General features: G+C 45.9%; 2 protein-coding genes across 2 annotated transcripts; one reads left to right on the forward strand and one right to left on the reverse strand.

Annotated features, from left to right (window-relative positions):
• The first annotated feature begins 351 nt into the window (after positions 1-351).
• On the forward strand, positions 352-9286 carry cry3b (cryptochrome circadian regulator 3b). The gene is made up of 15 exons (XM_047025786.1): positions 352-503; positions 1248-1418; positions 3472-3580; positions 4011-4153; positions 4530-4714; positions 4834-4931; positions 5076-5216; positions 5464-5745; positions 5856-6007; positions 6183-6385; positions 6494-6607; positions 6782-6853; positions 7060-7149; positions 8019-8134; positions 8310-9286. Exons 2-15 carry the CDS (start codon positions 1261-1263, stop codon positions 8352-8354), a joined length of 1908 nt encoding a protein of 635 aa, XP_046881742.1. The 5' UTR covers positions 352-503; positions 1248-1260; the 3' UTR covers positions 8355-9286.
• Positions 9287-13164: 3878 nt separating this feature from the next.
• On the reverse strand, positions 13165-16352 carry zgc:153675 (uncharacterized protein LOC768179 homolog). Its single transcript, XM_047025884.1, has 3 exons — positions 16046-16352; positions 15242-15326; positions 13165-14492 (listed from the first exon to the last, which is right to left on the reverse strand). Exons 1-3 carry the CDS (start codon positions 16052-16054, stop codon positions 14191-14193), a joined length of 396 nt encoding a protein of 131 aa, XP_046881840.1. The 5' UTR covers positions 16055-16352; the 3' UTR covers positions 13165-14190.
• Positions 16353-21789: the final 5437 nt, after the last annotated feature.

Genomic DNA, 21789 nt, shown 5'->3' on the forward strand with positions numbered 1-21789 from the left:
TGACCAATGGAATGTGTCCTCTTTCTAGGTCGCCACTTTGTTACTGGATGGGGCGTGGCCCTGGTGGTCTAGAAATTTAGCAGTAGACACTGAAACAGAATCAGAACAAGGAATTTGCTCTAAAATGCTGAAGCATTTGCTTTTACACCATAAATATACATAAATAATTTAGACACTTTAATATATTTGTATTGGCTTAAGGTCGAAATATGACTTCGATCCTGTGTTATTGTAATCTTAGTTTTCCAAGATTTAAAATATCTGTAACGTAATGCATAATGTCTCTGACTATTCAATTTCTATGTCGATAGAGTTTCGCTAAAACACAGAGCATGCGCAGTTGCAAAAATAGTTATGAAATCATCTAGTTGTTGTCTCGGCAAACCGAACCCGTTTAGAACACAGCACTGCTCGACTTAACTGACAAGACATCACCGAGGAATAAAACGACCTTGTGTCCTGGAATGTGATATAAGACACTTACTATTGTGACACGTTTTAAGGTGAGATGGGATTGTTTATTTAATTCTCAACAAACGCTTGTCAAATTGTATAACGTGTCCGTGAACAGAGATTAGTTTTGGAGTTACATAAATGAAAACTGACCTCGATATGGGTCTGAATGGACGAGACAAACCATGGTTTGTATAAGATGTTTGTTAATGGTTTGCAGTATTAAGTTCAGTAATTAAATACAAATCAATTTGATTGTCTTAATAGAAGATTGTGAGAATGCCCACAAAAAAAAACACCAAAACCGGTATACTTTGCACATATATATATATTTCAAAGTGGTACAACATACATTTTGTTGATATATCAGTGAATCTCCTGTTCATATTTATGCTGTGTGTGATTTGCAGTGGATAATGAATTGCCATTTTCAAACATCATTAATGTGGAAACATGAAATAGTTTATTGAACAGATTATCATTCTCAATAGTGCATGTTATGCACATTTGTACATTTATATATTCAGTTTGATTCAGCATGCTTTGACTCACGTTTGATTTTGTCAGTGTTGTTAACCATTTTAAAATGCAGAATAGGCAATATTTCACATTTAGTCTCCTGTTTGTGTGGTTGGCAGAGGCATAATTATGGTTAAATACGTCAGCAATTTATTCCTGTCAGTTTGCCAGTTCCTTTTTCCCTTGTCCAGATTGATCTAATTCATGTGCTTGAGTTATGAGTTTAGAGTTGTAATGCAGGAAACTCATGTAACCCTCCCTGTTGCCTCTCCCAGCGCTGCTTGTGCCATGGCCACCAACTCCATCCACTGGTTCCGGAAGGGCCTGCGTCTCCATGACAACCCTGCCCTGTTGGAGGCGGTGCGTGGCGTGGACTCGGTGCGCTGTGTCTACTTCCTGGACCCCTGGTTTGCCGGTTCCTCTAACCTTGGGGTCAACAGGTGGAGGTGAGGAACGCCTAACTACTCCTCTTGTTTTTGTTTGGTTTAGACGTCCTGTCCGCTTGGTTTGTCTTACCTTCTTAAAGGCAAGCCAATAGGGAAGGTTTCAGAAAGTAAAGCACAAATGTTAGCATCTAGATGCTAAATCAAGCTATGACAGTTCAGACAAAACATTCACAAGTCATATAGATTGGTTGGCTTTTGATTCCAATTACTGTACAGATTTTTTATGGTAGGGATCATAGTGCAAACAGTGGGGCCAGTTTTGGTTTGACATAAGGCTTTCACCTGACACCTGTACAGGTGGCTACACATTGTGTGTCTGTCTATCTGTCTCTCTGTCTCTCTCTCTCTCTCTCTCTCATTTGTGGAACTCAATTATGGTTTTATTTTTACCTGGCTTTGTTGTTGGCAGGTGTAAAAAAAGAAAAAAGATAAAGTGTTTTTTTTTTGTGTTTGGAATTGATTTTATTATTATTATATTCTGGAAAGGAGAAAATGTACAATGCAGGACAGGGACTTTAAAATTGAGGCATTCCACTTTGAAAGAGAGGCGGTTAGTGTGCCAGGAAAGTCCGTCTTTCTTGAGTCACCAGTTGTCATGGAGATGACCTACTTTTCAGCGGGCTAGGCTGTGGCCGCCTAGCTAGCGTTGCTTCTGCAGCGCGGAGCGATTGCCAGAAGCCTGCGCTGGTTCAGCTGTGCCACTGACAAGGTCTTTATAAGGAAAGATAATATGTCACGCTTTCCAAACAATGTCTGAAGTCTCCTTCAGCTTACAAACTTGATCAGAAAAAAAATACAGATGTTAGTGTCATTTGAATGAATTAGGAAATGTCTATAATGAGGGTTGAGGAAATGCCTGCTGTTGTGGTGACTTACATCATAAAGTAGATTATAAAGTAGATTATAAATGAACCGTCCAATGCAGTTGATGCAGGTTGAATGAGGCTGACCTTTGAGCAGTACAGAACGACCACAAGTGTCTGTAATTAAATGAATATTGTCCGTGATGACACCCATGTTTAATGAACACAGGGGAATGGCTGTTTTGACTGATCACACCACAAGCACAGCTCCTCAGTCACTAGCTGGGTGACAGCATTCCAAGCCTCTCTCTGCTCCACCACCACCAGGAGCCACAGCATCTGCTGTCAGTGCTGAACAGCGCCCTGGTTTACTGAATGACAACAGTCAGCCGGAGTTAGTTGGAACCTTAACACAGTCACCTACAGCGACAGTAAAAATGTCACATCTTTCTAAATCAAGACTAAGTGACCCATGCATTTATACATTACTAATGCTCTTTCTAAATAGACAGATGATAATGTGCTGGAAGCTTTTGAAGGAAACAGTTATGAAACAGGAAGGAGACTCCAGGTCCAGGAACACTGGAGTGGGACAGTTATGAAACAGGGTAGGCAGTGACATCAGAGGGCAGGCAGTGACATCACGTGCTTCTGAGCTTAGACGGCTCAACACTGTTCTGGAGCGCTGCCAATCTGCACGTGTGGGACACGCACACATGCACAAACACACGCACACACACACGCGCACACACACACACACTTTGATGATTCTTTACTCAGGAGCTTAGGGGGTGTACCTAAAACAACATACATAAATATAACCATTTATTCTTACACTCTTTAACCATATATATTTTTTTGCATTAGTTAATATACTTCCATTTAAAACGAAGCACAATAGTAAAAATACAGTGTTAAAACATTCTTGTGAAAAATACCACCTGTTTTCAACCCTTATGAAACGTATTATATAAAATATTACACAACAGCACTTCCTGTGCTGTGACCATCCTCTACTGGTGGCCTGCAGTCCTGCAGGTTGTGCCAGAAACCTTCATGCTCCACTCAGTAATCACTGTTTATCCAGGGGGCGTCGAGGACAAGCATGGGATGTGTCCACGGCAGGAAGAACCTTCCTCTGTGATATTCACAGAGAGGGGAGCTCAGGAGCTCAGGAGCTCTGGAGTTCCGTCTCCCCGGGTTGGGCCATTCCGTAACCATGGGAACCTCTTCTCCTCCTCCTCCCCCAGGTTCCTGCTGCAGAGCCTGGAGGACCTGGACGCCAGCCTGCGGAAGGTGAACTCTCGCCTGTTTGTGATCCGGGGCCAGCCGGCCAACATCTTCCCCAGCCTCTTCAAGGTCAGACCCCCTGCTGCTTCCCTGTTTCCTCCTGGGGCTCTTCTCCAGGGTGGGGGTGGCTTCATAGAGCAGAGGCTCACATGAACAGTTATCAAGGGGCAGTAGGAGCTATGGAGGGAGAGAGGCCAGACTAATAACAACAGTTCTTAATGGTGTTTGAACACAGAACCCTGAGGGCCTAGGTTTGTTTCAGGGTCTACTGAAACTCAGACTTTGGTATCACCTATCCTCTGTTTAGACTTAGGCCAAATCCCAATACTACTCCTTACCCCTAGCCCTTAACCCTACCCCTTACCCCTAGTCCTTACCCCTACCCTTTACCCCTGGCCCTTGCCCCTACCCCTTACCCCTAGCCTTTAGTTTTGTGTGTTCACGTGAGCTAGGGGTAGGGCTAACACTCTCTCTCCCTCTCTCACCCCCCCTCCCACAGGAGTGGAACATCAACAGGCTGACGTTTGAGTGCGACTCGGAGCCCTTCGGGAAGGAGCGAGATGCGGCCATTAAGAAACTGGCCAGCGAGGCAGGAGTGGAGGTGATCGTGAGGACCTCTCACTCTCTCTACGACCTCGACAAGTAAGTGGAACTGGCACATGGGATTCCTTTGGGTGTGTGTGTCAACTTCATGTCAGGTCAGTTTATTAAAGTCCTTCTACAGTGACATGAAGTAAAACACTAAACTGGAAGGTAGACTGTCAGCTTGAATACAGGGTATTTTCATGTCCTTAAATTGAACAAAAGTCAGTTTTTCATACATAGTCTCCTATTTTATAGCACCAAAAATCTTCACACAGTTTCACATGTATAATAAAGTAGTCCTTATTTTATACTTGCTTGCATATCCAAGTGCTGCTGTAATCGTCCCTACAACGTATCCCAGATCTCAGGCACCTGGAATGCACTTCATGTATGTTGTGACCTAACTGGACTCCCCTCCCCCCTCCCTCCGCAGGGTGATTGAGACGAACGGGGGCCACCCTCCCCTCACGTACAAGCGCTTCCAGATGCTGGTGGCCTCCATGCCCCCTCCTGAGCCCCCCGTAGAGCCCCTGTCCCTGGCCCTCATGGGCCGCTGTGTCACCCCCGTCACCAAGGACCACAGGGACAAGTATGGCGTGCCCCTGCTGGAGGAGCTAGGTATGGCTAAAGACACGAGCACTAGGGCTGCATCTACAGCACTGCTCCATCTCAGTACTGGACATGGAGGAGGCTCGAGGAGTTTGACTGAACGTGTGTATGTGTGTGTCCCTGTCCAGGGTTCGACACTGAAGACTTGCTTCCAGCAGTGTGGCCAGGAGGAGAGACTGAAGCTCTGGTCAGGATAGAGAAACAGCTGGCTCCTGATCCCTCTGCTGTATGTTATTACACACACACAAATACTCACATGCACACACACACACTTTGCAAACACGTCATACATTTGACACACACTGTAAATATGAACGCTGTACTTGTTTCCCTGGATTGTGATGTGAACGTGTCCTGTGTTTCCCTCCAGGCTCTGCAGGGGAATGTGGAGGGTCCCAAGGAGCCCTCCAGCCCCCTGCTGTCTGGCTCCCTGGACCTCAGCCCCTACCTACGCTTTGGCTGTCTGTCCTGCCGCCTGCTCTACAGCAAGCTGGCCCACACCGACAAGAAGGTGAGACGCTGACACAGGCCCAGGACACTTGGACACACACATAGGACACACCTAGGACGCTTGGACACACACATAGGAGACTTGGACACACACTTAGGACACTTAGACACACACCTAGGACACTTGGACACACCTAGGACACTTGGACACACCTAGGACACTTGGACACACCTAGGACACTTGCATATCACGAATGAAAGTGCACCTCCGGTTAACGACTCATAATGTGCCGACTCGTTCCCTCCAGGTAAAGACCAAGCTGCTGTGGCGGGACTTCTTCTACACGGCCGCCACCAACAACCCCCGCTTCGACAAGATGGAGGGCAACCCCGTCTGCATCCGCATCCCCTGGGACCGCAACCCAGAGGCGCTGGCCAAGTGGGCGGAGGCCAAGACGGGCTTCCCCTGGATCGACGCCATCATGACCCAGCTGAGGCAGGAGGGCTGGATCCACCCGCTGGCCCGCCACGCCGTCGCCTGCTTCCTCACCAGAGGAGACCTGTGGATCAACTGGGAGGAGGGGATGAAGGTGAGGAGGAGGAGGGAGGGGGAGGGGAAACAGGAAGGAGTGGGGAGTATGTAGGTGAGGATGAGGAAAGGCTTGTTTGTAACACAAGCTGTGTGTGTGTGTGCGCGCAGGTGTTTGAGGAGCTGCTGCTGGACACAGACTGGAGCGTGAACGCAGGCAGCTGGATGTGCCACTCCTGCAGCTCCTTCTTCCAGCCGTTCTTCCACTGCTACTGTCCCGTGGGCTTCGGACGGCGCATGGACCCCAACGGGGACTACATCAGGTAGGGGGCCCACCACACGCACTTACACACACACACACCACACACACACTTTTACACACACACACCACACACACGCCACTCAGACACACATGCAGTCAAAGACTTGTGTCTCTCACCAGTCCGAGACAATACCTCCCTATGCTCAAGGACTTGTCTCTCTCTCCTGTCCCTCTAGACGTTACCTCCCTGTCCTGAAGGACTACCCGGCCAAGTTCATCTACGACCCCTGGAACGCTCCGGTGGAGGTGCAGCGCGGGGCCCAGTGTGTGGTGGGGGTGGACTACCCCAAGCCCATGGTCAACCACGCCGAAGTCAGCCGCCTCAACATCGAACGCATGAGGCAGATCTACCAGCAGCTGTCGCGCTACAGAGGACTCAGTAAGCCTGGAGCCGTCTCTGTCTGTGTTGTCCTGTCTGCTTGTTCCATCGTACGTGCGTGTCGTCTGGCAGGTGTGCTGATCCCCGTCTCTCTGTGTGTCTCTCCAGGCCTGCTAGCAGCCGTGCCGTCCGGCCCTGTGGAGGACTTGAACCTGAGCGGGATGAGGCCTGCGTCGTGTCCCTCTGCTGACAGGAAGCAGCGCGGGAGCGGCAGCTGCCACGGTGAGCCCAGCGTGGACGCCACGCGCTTCACTCCCACCCCAACGCTCTCAGCTACCACAGGCTACAGCGCTAACATACCTCTCCTCTTTCCTGTTCTCTTCTCATTTCCCTCTCTCTTCACTCTTCCCTGTCTCCTTTCTCTTCCCTCTTTCTCTTCGTCTCTTTCTCCTCCAGCTCATAGAGAACAGAAAGAACAGCTGGTGTCCAGTGACTCAACATTCCTTCCTGGACCAACACAGCAGCAGGGTAAGGCCACTATAACCCTCTGACAACAAACTAATTTCAAAAACGACTTTACGAGACCACATATTCACTACTACTTAGTTCACAGGCTACATATCCATTAGATATAGATTCCATTCCACTCTGGCTTGTGGTCTGTGTTTATACATTATACTTTCTTTTCATATTTACATCTAGTTGGAATTGACAATTTTGTTTGGCTATTCTAGGCTGCCATAGGTCCAGTTCCCCGCTAGCAGGACTGACCAATCAGGAGGAGAGTGGGAGTGGTCACGAGTTTGCTGTGCCTCAACATCCTGGTAAGCATGGAGGGACATTAGTAAACCACACCCAGACTACACCCTGTATACTAACACACAGCACCACACTACACCCTGTATACTAACACACAGCACCACACTACACCCTGTATACTAACACACAGCACCACACTACACTCTGTACACTAACACACAGCACCACACTACACCCTGTACACTAACACACAGCACCACACTACACCCTGTATACTAACACACAGCACCACACTACACTCTGTATACTAACACACAGCACCACACTACACCCTGTACACTAACACACAGCACCACACTACACTCTGTATACTAACACACAGCACCACACTACACCCTGTATACTAACACACAGCACCACACTACACCCTGTACACTAACACACAGCACCACACTACACCCTGTATACTAACACACAGCACCACACTACACTCTGTATACTAACACACAGCACCACACTACACCCTGTACACTAACACACAGCACCACACTACACTCTGTATACTAACACACAGCACCACACTACACCCTGTATACTAACACACAGCACCACACTACACTCTGTACACTAACACACAGCAGCACACTACACTCTGTATACTAACACACAGCACCACACTACACCCTGTATTCTAACACACAGCACCATACTAGGTAATTGACATTTTATTTATTTAGTTGACCCTTGTATCCAAAGCAACGTACCAGTAGTGCATTTAGAGTACAACAGAAGATCAAGGGTTAGAAGTGCAGAGTTCTACAGTGTACTGGTGGTCAGAGAGGAGGATGGGTCTGTAACCATGCCTCCTGTAACCATGCCTCCTGTAACCATGCCTCCTGTAACCATGCCTCCTGTGTTGCCGCTGTGTCTGCAGGGCGCCAGGCTCGTTGGGCCGGGAGCGCTCCGGGGAAGAGGAGGCGGGAGGCGGAACATGAGCGAGGCTCGGACGGCGGCTCGTCATCCTTCAAGGTCCACCGACCAAACAAACAGGTGGGCGTTTGGTGACTTTGGATGTTTGTGTCTTTTTGTACGTTTATAACATGAACACAATGATACAGTCATTTATTGCGACTGTATTATCGGGAAAACAGCCACTGTGTTACGACCACAGCGAGCAGAGATAAACTGCTGTATCATTCATCATAGTTTTATATTTGTGTTTCAGAAAATCACAGGTCAACTGAGGGAGAGGGTGACCACGTCTTCCTAAGTTCTTAAACAGACTGTAAATACATTGTTAAAAAGAAATGTTTAAATTTTTTATTGTACAAAGAAGCATCTATTGCTGTTTAAGACAAAATGACTTAACCTTGGTATATTTTTTAATGAGTGTGAAATCCAACCAAATGTTTTCTAAATTTGTTGAAAATCACTGTTTAAAATACCGTACAATAATGCGTTCCATACAACTACAAACTGAAATTCTCACCTGTATGATCTGCAAAAAAGAACACCAACAGAATATTACTATAAATGTTCTCTTATGACTTACATTGTTGACATTCTATATGTCTGAAGGGTTGTTCAAAGACAGTACCTCTCACCGAAGTGTGTCGTGAGGTTTAACGAGGTTTAAGGTCTGTCAAGGCACAGGAAGCTGGGACACCTCTGGCTAGGACAAGGTGGACACATGTCAACCTGTTCCTTCAGCTGCCATAAGACATGTCATGTAAAACAGTTTGACTGCAGTTGATAGGTCCAACAGTGTACAATGTTGTATTTTCTGATCTATTTTAGATTTACTGAAAAGAAAACAATGTCCACCTCTTAGGTCTTCTCTTGTCTCACACTCAGTCCTCACCTTGTTCCTAGTAGCAGTCACCAGTGTAGAAGTCTTCATGTCATATTACTAATATGACATCAATTGTCTCCCACCAATTAAGTTGTCTACTACAGTTTTATAATACTTTACTTAAATTTATTTTGTACCAAAATTACTTTACCAAAGTAGACTTTGCTGTAAATGACACTTTTTTAAACGCATTTTTAAACACATTTACAATGTGTTTATATTGTAAATATTTTGTATTTATATATAATTTTATTGTATTGCTTGTATGTTTTTATGCTCAAGTTATGTATATAGTTGAAATGCTATTTCACCAGAAAATAAATGGATGGAGCCTAAATGTCTTCCAAAAGCAAGTTAATGTGTCCACAAGTAAGTTTTACATTTTCAGTTACATTTTATTCATTTAGATGACTCTTTAATCCAAAGAAGCATTGAGAAAGTGCATCTAGTTTGCAGATCTTACGTACACAGTTGTAACGGTATTTTAGGGGTTAACAAGCAAGGAAGAGTTTTATTTTACAAGGCAGAGAAACATCAGGGCTGATAAGATCAGCAGTGATCTGACTTCTGGGCAACAATCGTCAACACTTTTGTAGCTAGTCTGTCTACAGGACAGTGCTCAAACATCTCACATACAACATGCAAGTAAAGTTAATTTTCGCTGGTACCACAATCACCCATGTACAGCTAAGTGAAGCTGGAGGTCCCTTGGGTCATGTGATCATAGTTCAGGTGAAGTCTGCTGAAGAGATGTCTTCAACCATCTGAATCAAAGGAGAGATATCTGATGGACAATGTCGACAGGTCCACGGTCTGCCTTTTCAGCAGGGAAGTGACTTGAGCCAGTCTTAGTGGACACTGCCAGAGGTGAAGAGGTGTTGATGCCTGGGGATAGACCCAGGAGGATGTCACTGGATGAGGGACCAGAGGAGAGCAGAGGGCTCTAGGGGTGTTCCAGGGGGATGTCACTGGATGAGGACCAGAGGAGAGCAGAGGGCTCTAGGGGTGTTCCAGGGGGATGTCACTGGATGAGGGACCAGAGGAGAGCAGAGGGCTCTAGGGGTGTTCCTGGGGGATGTCACTGGATGAGGGACCAGAGGAAAGCAGAGGGCTGGAGGGGATCCAGGGGGCAGGGTGTGGGTTCTGAGGAGACGGTCCATGTCAGAGTCCTTCAGCGCCCAGAAGGAGACTAGCTGGTTGCTGAGCTCACTTCTGGAGGGTGATGATGTCAGGGTGGAGCAGGGTGATGGTGTATGGGTGGAGCAGGGTGATGATGTCTGGGTGGAGCAGGGTGATGCGTCTGAAGTATGGGTAAGAGTAAAAAACAAAGGAGGGAGAGGAAGAGAGGACGAGAGGGAAAGGGGAGGTTCTGGCTGAGTTCTTGGGAGAGTAAAGAGAGGGAGGGAATGAAACAGAAGGAGGGAGGTGTTGAGCTCCTCCTGGTGAAGGCTGCCAGCCTGATGGTAGCGGGGGGTGGAGAGACCGAAGGCAGTGACACCACACCCTCCATCTGGGTGGGCTTGGCCTTGAGGCGAAAACTGTCCAGTAGAGTCACTGTGGAACAGAGGAACATGTCCAGTAGAGTCACTGTGGAACAGAGGAACATGTCCAGTAAAGTCACTGTGGAACAGAGGAACATGTCCAGTAGAGTCACTGTGGAACAGAGGAACATGTCCAGTAGAGTCACTGTGGAACAGAGGAACATGTCCAGTAGAGTCACTGTGGAACAGAGGACCATGTCCAGTGGAGTCACTGTGGAACAGAGGACCATGTCCAGTAGAGTCACTGTGGAACAGAGGATCATGTCCAGTAGAGTCATTGTGGAACAGAGGACCATGTCCAGTAGAGTCACTGTGGAACAGAGGAACATGTCCAGTAGAGTCACCGTGGAACAGAGGAACATGTCCAGTGGAGTCACTGTGGAACAGAGGAACATGTCCAGTAGAGTCACCGTGGAACAGAGGAACATGTCCAGTACACCGTGGAACATGAGGAACATGTCCAGTAGAGTCACCGTGGAACATGTCCAGTAGAGTCACCGTGGAACAGAGGAACATGTCCAGTAGAGTCACCGTGGCAGAGGAACGTGTCCAGTAGAGTCACCGTGGAACAGAGGAACATGTCCAGTAGAGTCACCGTGGAACAGAGGAACGTGTCCAGTAGAGTCACTGTGGAACAGAGGACCATGTCCAGTGGAGTCACTGTGGAACAGAGGAACGTGTCCAGTGGAGTCACTGTGGAACAGAGGAACGTGTCCAGTAGAGTCACCGTGGAACAGAGGAACGTGTCCAGTAGAGTCACCGTGGAACAGAGGAACATGTCCAGTAGAGTCACCGTGGAACAGAGGAACGTGTCCAGTAGAGTCACCGTGGAACAGAGGAACGTGTCCAGTAGAGTCACCGTGGAACAGAGGAACATGTCCAGTAGAGTCACCGTGGAACAGAGGAACATGTCCAGTAGAGTCACCGTGGAACAGAGGAACATGTCCAGTAGAGTCACCGTGGAACAGAGGAACGTGTCCAGTAGAGTCACCGTGGAACAGAGGAACGTGTCCAGTAGAGTCACCGTGGAACAGAGGAACATGTCCAGTAGAGTCACCGTGGAACAGAGGAACATGTCCAGTAGAGTCACCGTGGAACAGAGGAACATGTCCAGTAGAGTCACCATGGAACAGAGGAACATGTCCAGTAGAGTCACCGTGGAACAGAGGAACATGTCCAGTAGAGTCACCGTGGAACAGAGGAACAAGTCCAGTAGAGTCACCGTGGAACAGAGGAACGTGTCCAGTAGAGTCACTGTGGAACAGAGGACCATGTCCAGTGGAGTCACTGTGGAACAGAGGAACGTGTCCAGTGGAGTCACTGTGGAACAGAGGAACGTGTCCAGTAGAGTCACCGTGGAACAGAGGAACGTGTCCAGTAGAGTCACCGTGGAACAGAGGAACATGTCCAGTAGAGTCACCGTGGAACAGAGGAACATGTCCAGTAGAGTCACCTTGGAACAGAGGAACGTGTCCAGTAGAGTCACCGTGGAACAGAGGAACGTGTCCAGTAGAGTCACCGTGGAACAGAGGACCATGTCCAGTAGAGTCACTGTGGAACAGAGGAACATGTCCAGTAGAGTCACTGTGGAACATGTCCAGTAGAGTCACCGTGGAACAGAGGGTTGTGTCCAGTTCATCGCCAGGTCAGGAGGCCAGGGGGGGCAGTAGTGATATGTACTGGCTGATCACACTTACATGGGATTCAGAGAAGGGAGTAGAAACATGAGCATAGGTGAGAGAATCTCCAGGAGCAGCCCATGGACCAAGCAGACCCAGGTCTGTGACAGAGGCCTGATGGACCAAGCAGACCCAGGTCTGTGACAGAGGCCTGAATCAAACTGGATCCAACCTGCGCTAATTGGGTTTGTTTTGTCAAAAAAGGTACTTACCTTAAGGGATTTCATACTGTGGATGTTGAATGTTCTTAAGGAGATCCAGAAATAGCTTTGCGCTGCATAAAACATTGAGGAACGTTAACCAACCAGAGGCTCAATACCCTTGGACCGTTCCTGAAAGAAAACGTGATCAATGACTACAAAAACAAGAAAACTATCCTTAACCCTTTGTTGCCTTCGGGTCACAACAAACCATCATTGTGTTGCGACAACTTCACCCAATACAAAAACAAATCAAAAGCATTTTCTTTTAACCTTCGCAATGTGGGGGGTCTGAGACAGCCCGACGGTTAAAAGAAAATGCTTCAATTTGTTTTTGTATCCGGTGAAGTTGTTGCAATACGACGGTGGGTCACAATGACTGACGGGTCAGAATGACCCGAAGATAACACAAGGGTTAAACATGACATTCAAAAGCACCTTTTCACATGAATCAATATTGCTGACAATGTTATTCAAGTACATAGTGCAGAAGTGTGTTTGCTTGATAACAGCTGAGTGTTATATAAATGTGGCTTATCAGCTTGTTTAAACAGCCTTGATATGAGGGATCTTTAACATTGATGACACCTCAAGACAAGTAGAACTCTGTAATGTGGGTCATTACCATACGGTACAGCCAGGTGAATCAGAGGGGATTCCAGGTGCTTGTAGCTTTGTGCTGCTTTTTAGTCGACATTAGTCAAAACAAGGCTGTTAGCACAGAGCTGTTGCAACTAAATGACGAGGGAGGAGGAGAGGGAGGAGGTGGAGCAGGGGAAGGGGGGCAAGAACAGGCTGGACAAGGCTATCACGATTTCCAAAAGACTTTATTATGATGCTGGAAAGTAAAAACATCCATGACAGTATTTCCACCTGCAACGGCACTGTCACGGGAAAACACAAATGTTGCATTGAAATGCTTTAATTCAATTTAAATGTTCACATACAAATGTTTAAAAGGGTCAGAAATCTGAAAAAGCCCTTCCATATAAATAGATTTGAGTAAAATGGAATTTGATTGAAGACTGAATCCTAGCTTGATATAGTTTCCCTGTAATATCCCCTGGCTTCGCCATCATCACACCCTGCTATCAGACACCAAACGGGACTCAAGCTCTGGAGGTACTTTGTTTACTGGGAATCAGTCTATACGGAGTGACCAGCCATGCCAGACACTAAATAGGATTCTCCAAACATTATATAATGCTGCGTCTTCAACGTCGGTTTACAAAGTCCATGTTCCGTATAGAGACAGAAGCCTATTAGAGAACCTGAAAGTATTCTGACCTGTCATTCATGTCCTTGGCAGGTGGTGACAATACTAAACTCACCAGCTAAGCTTTAAGGCTGACAATGGGTTTGAAGGAAGGAGGCATTTGGGGTTGAAAGAGTTGATTGAAATGACGCTGTCATAAGTGGGTCGAAGGTCAGTTATACAGCCTGGTGCAGTTAGGACAAGGACGGTCTAGACCCAGACCTGCATCTAGGTGGAAACCCAACGGGGCCACAGAAGAGTGGAGGCTGTGGCTGTCACCTCTGACCTCTCAAACAGGAGCTACAAAGAAGAACACACACTGGGGTGAAAACACACACTGGGGTGAAAACACACACTAGGACGAAAAACAGAACCAACAGAACAAACACTTGCGTGAAAAGAGTTGAGCAACCGAAGGCACTTTTAAACAAGGTTTTTCAGAAGAAAAATGGAACGGTCCCCTTTTGGACCTGTGATCACAGCCGACACCAAGCTTCTCGTCGCTCACGGGTCTCTCTTATGGCTCAGGAGGGCGTTGCATTTATAAACTGTCCATCATCATCATCATCCTCCTCCTCCTCACTCAGCCTTGTCCTTCCTCTTGGCCGTGAAGGGGACTTTATTGGCTACCGTGGACCCCACCGAGGACACGCCCCCGGCCACGGCCGACACGCCCCCCTTGACGAGGCTGACGCCCACGGAGGGGACGGTGGTGACGGCCGTCTTGGTGATCTCCAGGCTCTTCCCGCCCAGCCAGGCCACGCCCCCCACTGTGGCTCCCACCACACCCCGGGTGACGCTGAGCAGGCCCCCCGTCACCCTCCACACCACGCCCGGCCCCGCCGCCACCGGGTGGTCCTTGCCCTCGTCCTTGGGCGCATCTGCGGGGGGAACGCATGGGAGGTCAGGAGCACCCACAGCCTGGAGATTCAACAAGCCTGTCTTCCAACACCAGTTAAAGGCAGGGTCGATAAAGTTATTGAGATGCATTTCTGGTCAAATTTGCTGATCCAAGACCTCCTGGTAGTAGTCAGGCATGGTCAAGTATTTTGGGGGAGTGGCTTTAAAGGGATAGGGTCGGATATTTTGGTTTGAATCCTTTTCAAACTCGAGCCAAAATGGCTAGGTTCACAAAATGTACCGACCCTGCCTTTAAGAGTAACTGAAGATGAGGATGAACTTCAACGACCACTGTTCTAAACCACGTCAGGCTAACAAGAGTAGCGAAGCAGTAGATGAACCACACAAGTGAACATGGACATGTTTCTGATTGGCTGGTGGGTTGCATTTCACTGTGTAACTCAAGACAACAAGCAAATTAGCAGAAATCTTCCCTCAGTACACCTGCGCCATGAATTGTATATAGCGGGACACGTTATCCCTTACTTCTTGGCATAAGTAATGGTTGAAATGTGTGAGACTTGGGAGCCCTGTGTTCAAACCAGTGGTTCCTTGCACAAACACATTACCCTGGCGAAACTTGGGCTAAAATGGCAACCTCAGCCCTGAATTGCACCATCTCCCCCAAGACTATCATCCCTCATCATCTTGAAGGCTTAATATAGTCGTGTATTAGTCAAGAAAAAGCTAGTCCGGCGGGGCAGAGGGTATGCGCCGGGGGCGTCGTTACCTGGAACAGGTTTGCTCTCCGTGGATTCGGCCTCCTCACCCACGAGACTCGTTCCCGGCTGGGTTTCAGCGCTGACGTTCACGTTCTGAAATGGATAAGAAATCAGACTATATGACACAAAACGGGAAGCATAACAAATTAATCGTAGCCCATATCTTTAAGCTTAACCACAATATTTCTCTACGAGACTCGAGTCTCACTTAATTGCCACGTTGAGGCTTTTCAAGCAACTTACATGACTGGTTTTACACACGTGAATTTACAAATTACATATCTGGACTAGGTTACATATCTACCCCAGATTTCTCAGGGATGCATTTAATGCATAAATATATATTGCAAACATGCAATAGGTTAATTTAAGTGCATAGGCCTATATGATAGCAACAAATAAAGCCAATTCATCTTTGGGGCAGAGTAACATAACTGATATAGGCTACATTTAATATTTATAGCTACGTGGCTAAAAGGAGGAAAACATTTTTTGTAAAGGCGATTTATCGAAATTGAACCCACGGCGGATTATGAAACATGTATTTTAAGGTATCATCAGAAGACAAACGTTCTTTTAGTAGGCCTCTAGACAGCATTACATACAAGTTGCACATTTAACGAGAACAAAACGTCTCGATAGTGTTCAAGCTAATAATCTACACCCCTAAAGCGGACGGAGCATCGCACACCATTTGCGCTGAAACGTTATCGTAGTTTTGTAAAATGGTCTTTATTTTCGTCAAGAAGGCTTTAAATACACGGGTAGAAAAACACTTGATAATGCAGATCCAACATAGAGAAGACATTTACCTTGACCATTGTTTCCAGAACTTTCTGACGATTGATTGCAGAGAGTACGATGAAGTCTTGCAAAAACGCACCTGAAACAAATGATTGGTGCGCTCGTTCGTCTTGGATCCTTTCACAAGTTTAAGCACTTATTATATTTAAGTGCGAAGGGCAATAATTTTGTGTTTACTTTGAAAATAACCACTTGTTTTCTCTACTGGTGCACGTTGTAAATCGTTTACCCGAAGCTTCAAAACTAAAAAAAAAAAAGTATACGTTTATCTTGTTGGTTCTGCCGACGTGGCGCTGGAGCGCTCACTTTTCTTCCGTCTCCGGATCTTGCGTCACCTATAGGAGGCATTCGTTCCTCTTTTTTTTCATAGAATAATACATGTACTGTCCTGGATGCTCATGCATACGGTTCTTACAGGTATACATATCACCCACAGGAAAACATAACTTGAATCCAAACTAACTCACTGATACATTTCTTGAAAACCGTTCTACCCTCACTGTTTGCTGTAATCCAACCAGCCCTGAGCATATCCCATAACCATGATTGTGTTAAGAAAAGAAAAAAAAATTGTCCCAAATAGTGAAGAAAGGTTAAAACGTGGGTCAACATATTGGCCCAGTATAACATACCGCATACCATTTACGGATGCTCATTTCAATTTATTCATAATTCATAATCATTTTATTTTACAAGCATGAAAAACGAGACAAGATTTCCCTCTACAGTAGTGACCACTAGTCAGGTATTCAGCATGTTGTCTACATTTGTGTTGAAAAAAAAGGCTTACACAATCCCTGCTACCAAAGTCACAACCAGTGTTTTCTACACGATAACGGAGCATGCTTATCAGACTGAGTATCTCTACCCTGCAGGAAAACCTTTGCCCCCAACCATGACCCTGCCAACTCTGAAGGACTAAGGCAAAATGGTGGGTTAGGCTTGTTTCCATTTATGGGCAAAGAAACGTTGGTGTGTGTGTGGCTGAAGACCAACCTAGGCTGTGTGTGTGTGTGTGTGTGGCTGAAGACCAACCTAGGCTGTGTGTGTGTGTGTGTGTGTGTGTGTGTGTGTGTGTGTGTGTGTGTGTGTAAGAAGACCAACCAAGGCTGTGTGTGTGTGTGTGTGTGTGTGTGTGTGTGTGTGTGTGTGTGTGTGTGTGTGTGTGTAAGAAGACCAACCTAGGCTGTGTGTGTGTGTGTGTGTGTGTGTGTAAGAAGACCAACCTAGGCTGTGTGTGTGTGTGTGTGTGTGTAAGAAGACCAACCTAGGCTGTGTGTGTGTGTGTGTGTGTGTGTGTGTGTGTGTGTGTAAGAAGACCAACCTAGGCTGTTTGTGTGTGTGTGTGTGTGTGTAAGAAGACCAACCTAGGCTGTGTGTGTGTGTGTGTGTGTGTGTGTGTATGTATGAAGACCAACCTTGGCTGGGCTGTGTGTGTGGTGGATTCACCCTACATCTCAACAGCTGGTCTACCTGGGTGATGAGCAGGTCATGTCTACATCAGACTGAATCATTCATGATGTGTTGAACAGCAGCAGAGCAGGTAATGCGTTCCTCTCCAGGGGACATGACCATGTCTTAGCTGGTTGTCATGTGACCTGGTATTAGTCCTGGCGATGGAACATCATTATTGTATATATTATGTCAGAGGCTTCTTAAATCAACCGTGTGGTCCAAAACTCATCGGGATTCAAGATTTATTTTTAAATCGATTATTTATTTTTCTTTTATATAGTTTTCAAGACAAAAAACAAAACACCCTCCCTCCCTCACCCGTCCCTTCACAATACAGACATATATAGTTCGATGTCAGACAGGGGCGGATCTAGAGATTTTCAATCGGGGTGGCAATGGGGTGGCAGGAAGGAAGTTGTTGGGTGGCCTCCTAGAGGCGAATCAAACCCAAAGTAGGGGGGTACAGTACTCCCTGTGGTAAATGATTAGGCTAGAACATTGTAGTTTAAATTAAACAGTAACATTAATATTATTTATTGAAACATTCTGTAATGTACAAATAATATTTTTCCATGGGAAGATTGAGGTTCATGGTGTTTAATTGTAACTTGTTTCAGTACATGCTCTTATGGTTCTTCCTTTTGGGACTGTTTTTTCACAATGTATGCTTCATGTTTTGGCTACCTGCAATGTTTGGGGCTATTTCGTTGTTATGATCAGAGACCTATGCACTTTTGTAAAGCTCTCTCTTGGAAGTCGCTTTGGATAAAAGCGCCTGCTAAATGCATACACAAATAAAAATAAAAAAAATTGGGGGTGGGAGTATTTTTTCTTGGGGTGGCAGTTGCCACCCCTTGCCACCCCTTCGATCCGCCACTAATGTAAGGTTGCAAATAGTGAAATAAAAAAATTAAAAGTTAAGTACAAACTGATCAGAAAGAAGAACTTCCATGACAATTATAGTCACAATAAAACTAGTCATAATAATAATAATATTCTTAGAAAAAAGTCCTTAGTTTTGTATATATTTTAGACCATGTTGCTATCATTGTTTTGTAGGCGCCATGCATTCTGGCAACAGAAATTTCAGAAACTATTATATCTAGAGATGTGTTTAGCCATTGTACTCGAGTCAGTGTATGTGGTGGTAACATTGAGCATTGAGATAGGATCTTCTTAGCAGCGGTCAACCCAGATAATTATTTTAATTTTCTTCTGATTTTGGAAAATGAAAAATATTTAACAGTGTGGCTGTGGGGGTGCAAGGTAAACCCTCCCCCTTTAACCGTTGGGCTGTCTCAGACCCCAAAAGAACATTCTTTTTATTTGTTTTTGTATTGGGTAAAATCAAGGATCGTTCGTTATGAACCTTTGGGTCATGTGACACGAAGGCAGCACAAGGGTTTACCAAATATTTTGTACAGAAAGAGAAGTGTAAGAAGATGTAAGAAGAAAATTGGGAATACAGTAAAGACACTATACCCTTTACATTGCTCTTGCTTAAAATATTATACAAGGGATGGAGCTCAAGTTTTGAGTTCCAGGGAACTCCACAGGCTTTCACAGAGGACCTTAGTTGAAGATGCAGGAAGAAAGAGAAGCCTGGCAGATTATATAATTTACGTAGGTCATCAAAAGAACAAAGGCCATTATCATCAAAAATATCACCTAAGACAAGAACACCTCTATCCCTCCAGGCAGGAAAGGTAAATGAAGCTTTACCAGTTAGGAGTGAGTAGTTATTGAATATTGGGGTATTCAGATGCCATTTCAGGGCAGGTTTTAGTCAATTTGGGCAGGTTTTTGGGATTCAAGATCATTTAATGTCTCTTTATTAGATATTTACATACTGAAAAGCACAAACCAAGGAGCGAACCGTTTGGAACAGGCTTTGGAAACAGAGTCTCAGAAACGTTTTCAGTGTCAGGGAAAGGTACTGCCAGATAGTAACAGGTCATAATAACATAAAACTTTGGTTGAGCTGGTACTTCAGTCCAGATCTCACTCAAGTGCTTAAGTGCACATCTCAGAGCTCCACAGCAGGCAGGTGATTAGCAGAACCTGGGAAGAACTCATTGGAAAAAACAAACAAAAAATGGTCTTTTTTGAGCCAGTTTGAATATATTGTTGCCCACCAGAGGTCAGCCGATAATTGCCTGAATGTAAATTACAGTTATTTCCGATTGCTTCAACAAAAACATTTCAAATAACACACATTAAGGGAAACAGGACACTCAAAGAGAAAAACAACAGCTCAGATCTGCACAACTATAAGCACATTCTCAGCCTCACACCATTGGCAAAATACTATACACACACGTGTTTTGCAAATCACACAACACACTTTTCTACACTGGACACAAAAATATAAGAAAATGTCACTTAATTGCCTTTCAAGACACTGCCTTGTAAAATGCCAAACTTTTGAACGAATGGATCAAACATGGGCATCAGGTGAACAAGCACTTAGGTGCTTAGCTGTAAACATACCAATCAGGTGTAAGCACTATACAGTAAAAAGGCAACAGGTCAGTGTACCTGTCCTCATCACAAATGGAAGGCAATGTTGCAGGAAGAGGAAGAGGGAGAGGTAGGATGAGAGGGGGAGCCCGTGGAGGAAGGGAGGGAGAGGTAGACCTGGAGGCCGTGGAAGAATAGGGCCAAATTTATCTAATGAAATTTGAGCAACATTGGTTGACCATGTTGTGAACCATGGGGCAACATTAAGAGAGGCTGGACAGAGTTCCGCCCAACCTCAGCAGATATACTGTTGCAACAGTAACTCGGACATTTTGACAAGAGCACACTACTATTCTCTACTGTCTACAGTACAGTAAACTGTAGCCTACTACTGTGACACTGTCATAGATGAAACAACTTTACAAAGTGCCATTTGAAAGAAATTCATAGTAAAAAACCCAGGGCATAAATTTGTTGAGGTAAATAATGTACACTTGTTGTGGGGTTTTCACCTAGTGGTGGTGGTGTTCAATGTGGATACAGTACAGTTAGAGATGCTGTAAAGAAAAATATTTTTTGTTCAAACAAACTACTACAGTATTTGTAGTATTTACTGTATACGTAAAGTGCAACGGCACTGCACACAAAACCTCCATGTACATTTATACAGCAAAAGACCTATATGTATTACAGTAAACCACAATGTGCTATGTTCTGTTTTTTCAGCGATTTTTGCAAATGGATGCTGATGCAATCCGGCATGAATTCATATTCCTAGGTGAGGCTGGGTTGAACCTGACAAAGGTTAGAGGAAAAGGGAAAAACGTCATCAGCCACAGAGCTGTTCTGAATGTTCCGGCACAGCGTGGTGGTGACATCACAACTTGCGCTGCAGTCACTCAGAATGGGGGTCCTCCACCGCCATGCCAAGCTAGGTCCATACAACCCAAACCACATCCTCAGAGCAGATGGAAGCAGACTACTGCCTACTTTAGAACAGTGTGTAACTGGTTCAAACAGTCAAATTGTATGAACCATGTGTGTAGCATACGGTGACAAAATTGGGTTTTAATTATTGTATAGTTTCGAACCAAGTGTTTCATTTAGCAAAAGCTCTGAGGTGTTCTGCTACTTGTGTGTCTGGTTGTGTGAATCGTGTGTTGACAAAGTGAGCTCTGTTTTCAAAATTGTGGTTAAGCAGTGTAGGAGGCCCTCGTGTGAAGTGCCCTGTCCCTGTGTTCCCTCTGATCCTGTTTAGCCGTCAGTCTAGGTGTTGGGCCTGTTCACCAGGTGTGGCTGGGGAGGCAAGGTGGGACTCACCTGCTCACTGCGACAGAGCGCTGAGCGACAGAGCGCTGAGCGACAGAGCGCTGAGCGACAGAGCGCTGAGCGACAGAGCGCTGAGCGACAGAGCGCTGAGCGACAGAGCGCTGAGCGACAGAGCGCTGAGCGACAGAGCGCTGAGCGACAGAGCGCTGAGCGACAGAGCGCTGAGCGACAGAGCGCTGAGCGACATAACAACGAAGCGTACAACACTGCGTTACAGAATGTGTATTCACACACATACTTGATGCTATCTACCTTTACATTAGCGACAGTACCTCAGCTGTTAGCTGCAGAGGTAATGTTACAGCCAGATTCTAAGGGTAGCAAGCTAGGTAACCATATAGTAAGCAACAAAATGATATAGCGTTAGTTGACTTACTTGTCCGAGGTTTGTAGCTGGACCAAGGAGTACTGATCCAGAATTTAATTTCAGACGGTCAGCAAGGCCAACTTTGTATTGGCTCAAGTTGAGGAAACAGTGGTGGCTGAAATGTTTGGCGCAGACATGCAA

Source organism: Hypomesus transpacificus, chromosome 9 (genome assembly GCF_021917145.1).
Source record: "Hypomesus transpacificus isolate Combined female chromosome 9, fHypTra1, whole genome shotgun sequence".
NCBI classification, from domain to species: domain Eukaryota; kingdom Metazoa; phylum Chordata; class Actinopteri; order Osmeriformes; family Osmeridae; genus Hypomesus; species Hypomesus transpacificus.